This window comes from Quercus robur, chromosome 4 (genome assembly GCF_932294415.1).
Source record: "Quercus robur chromosome 4, dhQueRobu3.1, whole genome shotgun sequence".
NCBI lineage: Eukaryota > Viridiplantae > Streptophyta > Magnoliopsida > Fagales > Fagaceae > Quercus > Quercus robur.
This window is the reverse complement of record NC_065537.1, coordinates 83,076,833-83,080,644: the sequence shown is the minus strand read 5'-3', so window position 1 is coordinate 83,080,644 and position 3,812 is coordinate 83,076,833. Positions and strand designations below refer to the sequence as shown.

General features: G+C 34.7%; 1 protein-coding gene across 1 annotated transcript; it reads left to right on the top strand.

The window, feature by feature from the left end:
- The first annotated feature begins 440 nt into the window (after positions 1-440).
- Positions 441-3,158, top strand: LOC126724023 (receptor-like protein 15). The gene is made up of 2 exons (XM_050428119.1): positions 441-708; positions 786-3,158. Exons 1-2 carry the CDS (start codon positions 633-635, stop codon positions 3,017-3,019), a joined length of 2,310 nt encoding a protein of 769 aa, XP_050284076.1. The 5' UTR covers positions 441-632; the 3' UTR covers positions 3,020-3,158.
- The last annotated feature ends 654 nt before the right edge of the window (positions 3,159-3,812 follow it).

Sequence of the window (3,812 nt, the reverse complement as noted above, 5' to 3'; positions counted from 1 at the left end):
TTGATCGATCGAATCTAATTTTCGATCGATTGAGCCTTGCAGATTTTGTCCAATACTTTTTGCAATCACTCGATTCCAATTTTACAATAAATGACACTTTGAACAAGGCTAAACCTGGACTCTATGTTTTGATCATGGTTTGCCAACATATTACAAATTGAAATTCTAATACATTAGTTCCTAAAGTCTTAAAACCTAACAGGATTGAAGAAAATTCAGATATCAAAAGTATATTTTCATGCTTTTGATGTCCAATGTGCAGAAAATTTTCAATTACAGGAAAAAACACAAGGAAAGGAGGAAGGCCAAAAAAAAAATTTAATAAGTAATTTATAATAATTAAAGAAAATGAAAAATTAAAAAAGAATAAAGAAAAAAGAAGAAAAAAAATAGAGTTAGGATCCTAAGTGACACAACAGAAAGAAGAGCGGAATTAAATGTTAAACTTCCTTTAATTTTCGTACATAGTATAGATTTTTGATATCTTTGATACTCTTGTGCAATGACTCACTTTCTTTTAATCTCCATGACTCAAAAACTTACTTGTTATTATTGGTTTAGAGTTGGGTGCACTAAACAAGCTAAAGCAGTTGCGTTTGGATGATTCATCCATTGATAAAAGCTTCCTTCATATGGTCGGAGTTCTCACTTCTCTTAATGTATTGACAATGTCACACTGTGGATTCAGTGGCAGTTTACCTGCCCAAGGTAGATTGCTTTCACAATGATATTACTTAGGATCACTGCATAAGTATAATCTGATCAGTAATTATATCAATTTACAGGCTGGTGTGAACTTAAGAAACTTCAAGAGATAGACATCAGTCACAATCGTTTTGATGGGATACTGCCTTCATGTTTGGCGAATTTGACATCACTTCAAGTATTGGATCTCTCTTATAATCACTTCAATGGGAACATTGCCCTCTCCCAATTATCCAGTTGGACATCACTTGAATACCTTTCTTTGTCAAATAATGACTTCTTGAACCCTATCAGTTTGTCCTGGTTTTTCAACCACTCAAATCTTAAAGTCCTATTAAGTGAGAACAATAAAATAGCTTTCGAACCTAACTCTCATGGTGGGACTCCAACCTTCCAGTTGGAATTTCTCATTATGTCTAACTGTTCATTTGACGGACTCAAAAGAACACCCAGATTTCTTCAATACCAATATGATTTGCAAGTAGTTGATCTCTCCTTCAACAATTTGGTTGGGAAGATCCCTACTTGGTTGGTAGAGAACAACACAAGATTGGTCTGTCTTGTTTTAATGAATAACTCTTTCACAGGGCCTTTCAGGGTGTCAAATGATATTCGTCCGAACATTAGGTACATTGATATTGCAGTTAATTACATAGAAGGCCCAATTCCAGCAAACTTCAGTTTAATTTTTCCAAATTTAGAGTACTTAAACATGTCCAACAATGCACTTCAAGGAAGTATTCCTTCTTCCTTTGGGAATTTGGTTTCCTTATGGATTCTAGACTTGTCTAAGAACCAATTATCAGGAACAATACCAATGCATTTCGCAGTCGGCTGCTACTCATTAGCATTTCTCAAATTGTCATATAATAATTTAAGTGGCCAAATATTTCCTACCAATTCTAATATGACAGCATTGTCATATTTGTATTTGGACAACAATAAATTTTCAGGAAAGATCCCGAAAAGCATCTCAATAGTAAGTTATGGGTCAATTGATTTTAGTAATAACTATTTATCGGGCATGATTCCAACATGGATGGGGAACATGTCCGGTTTGAATTTACTTTCTATGGCTAAAAATCAGCTTGAAGGTCCTATTCCATTTGAGCTGTGCAAACTAGATCTTCAATTACTTCACCTGTCCTACAACAATTTGTTTGGCTCCATTCCATCTTGTTCCAATTTGTCACGCACTGAATTTCTATATCTGAATAAAAATTCGTTGAGTGGTCTAATTCCAAGTTCATTAATCCTAAACACTTCCGATCTAATTGGACTAGATCTTCGAGATAACCACCTAACCGGAAACATTCCCCATTCAATTGGTAGCCTCCCAAGTTTAAGAATTCTCCTCTTGAGGGCAAATCATTTACAAGGAAGGATTCCAATTCAATTATGCCTTTTGCAGACCTTAAACATGTTAGATCTTTCCTACAATAAATTTTCAGGTCCAATACCTCATTGCTTGAGTAACATTACTTTGAAGGCATCTTTTCAAGAAGATGATTTACGAGGTCTCTCATCAGGATTGGGTTCTACTAATAGCTTTCTTCCTTCATTGCCATACTTTGAAACAAAGTATACAACCCCACCAGATGAGGAATTTCCCAGAATTCATTGGGGCGCTTCTCTGAATGTGAAACCAGAAGCAGAGTTCACAACAAAGAGAATAACTTACTCCTATAAGGGTGACATCCTTCAATATATGTTTGGAATTGACCTCTCATGCAACAGATTAGTTGGTGAAATCCCGCCCGAGCTTGGAAGTATGAGCAACATTCGTGCATTGAACTTGTCACACAACAGTCTATCCGGACCAATACCTGTAACATTCTCAAATTTAAAACAGATAGAAAGTCTGGATCTTTCCTACAACAATTTGAATGGTAAAATTCCACTTCAGTTGACAGAAATGACCTCTCTAGCAGTCTTTAGTGTGGCACACAACAACTTATCAGGCACAACACCGGATAGAAAAAATCAATTTGGAACATTTGATGAAAGCAGTTACGATGGGAACATTTTCCTGTGTGGACCTCCATTACAAAATAATTGCACCAAAATGAGACCACCATCTACAATGCCAGTGGATAATGAAGGGGAAGAAGGTGATATTTTCATGGACATGGGTGTCTTCTACATAAGCTTTGTGGGGGCTTACATAACAGTCCTATTGGGAATTGTTGCAGTTCTTTTCATAAATCCATACTGGCGTAGGGCGTGGTTTAACCTTATTGAAGTGTGTATTGACACTTGCTACTGTTTTGTTGTGGTTCATTACCATAAGTTGTTCAATTACAGGAGTGCATAGCCTTGCATTGCTACTGTTTTGTTGTGGTTCATTACCATAAGTTGTTTGATTTCAGGCTTGCATAGCCTTGCATTTTAATGATTACATATATGAGTGTCTCTTCTTGTTGGATTTTGAATCTAAAGATTGAATTTTAATATTATGTTGGGTAAAATTTGTTTTTGTTGTGTAATTCTAATAGACTAAGATTGTGTTTTTCCTTTCTTTTTTTTTTCTTTTTTTTAATTTGTATTTTAAAAGCAATCTAACAATTATATTTTCAAATATGTAACCATGTTGATTTTTTTGTGTGGGTTGTAGACATTGGCTCCAAACATGTTTGTAGTCAAACCTTGTTGCTATGAACTCTGCCAAATTGTTCAAAACCAAAATAGGGGCACATCCAATCTTATTGTAGAAACAAGCACATGTTAGATCTGCCAGCACCAGAAAAAACCAATTCGATAACTTTTAACTTTCTAAAAGCTAAACTACATATTTAACCATCTATATAGTCAACTTTAAGCTTTATTCCATGTGACATTAGTCATAACATAATACAAAATCGACAGATAAATTGACTTTATGTTCTTGACAATGAAAAATATTAAAGAACAATAAATAATATGTACAATAACAACTTCAATACTTTGGATGCAAGTGATCAAATTTGGTAGAATCATATAATACCTACCATTGTGATTTGTAAGGAAAAAATTACACACCCTTAACAACCCACCCCCCACCCCTCCAAAAAAAATAAATAAATAAAAAACTTGGACAAAATCTACCCAAAGTCACTCCTACAAAACTT

What these genes read in the sequence shown, in the direction of transcription:
- LOC126724023 (XM_050428119.1), top strand. Translation starts at nt 633, where the DNA reads ATGGTCGGAGTTCTCACTTCTCTTAATGTATTGACAATGTCACACTGT. An exon ending in TGGCAGTTTACCTGCCCAAG is followed by an intron (nt 709 to 785) that starts GTAGATTGCTTT and finishes ATCAATTTACAG; the next exon opens with GCTGGTGTGAACTTAAGAAA.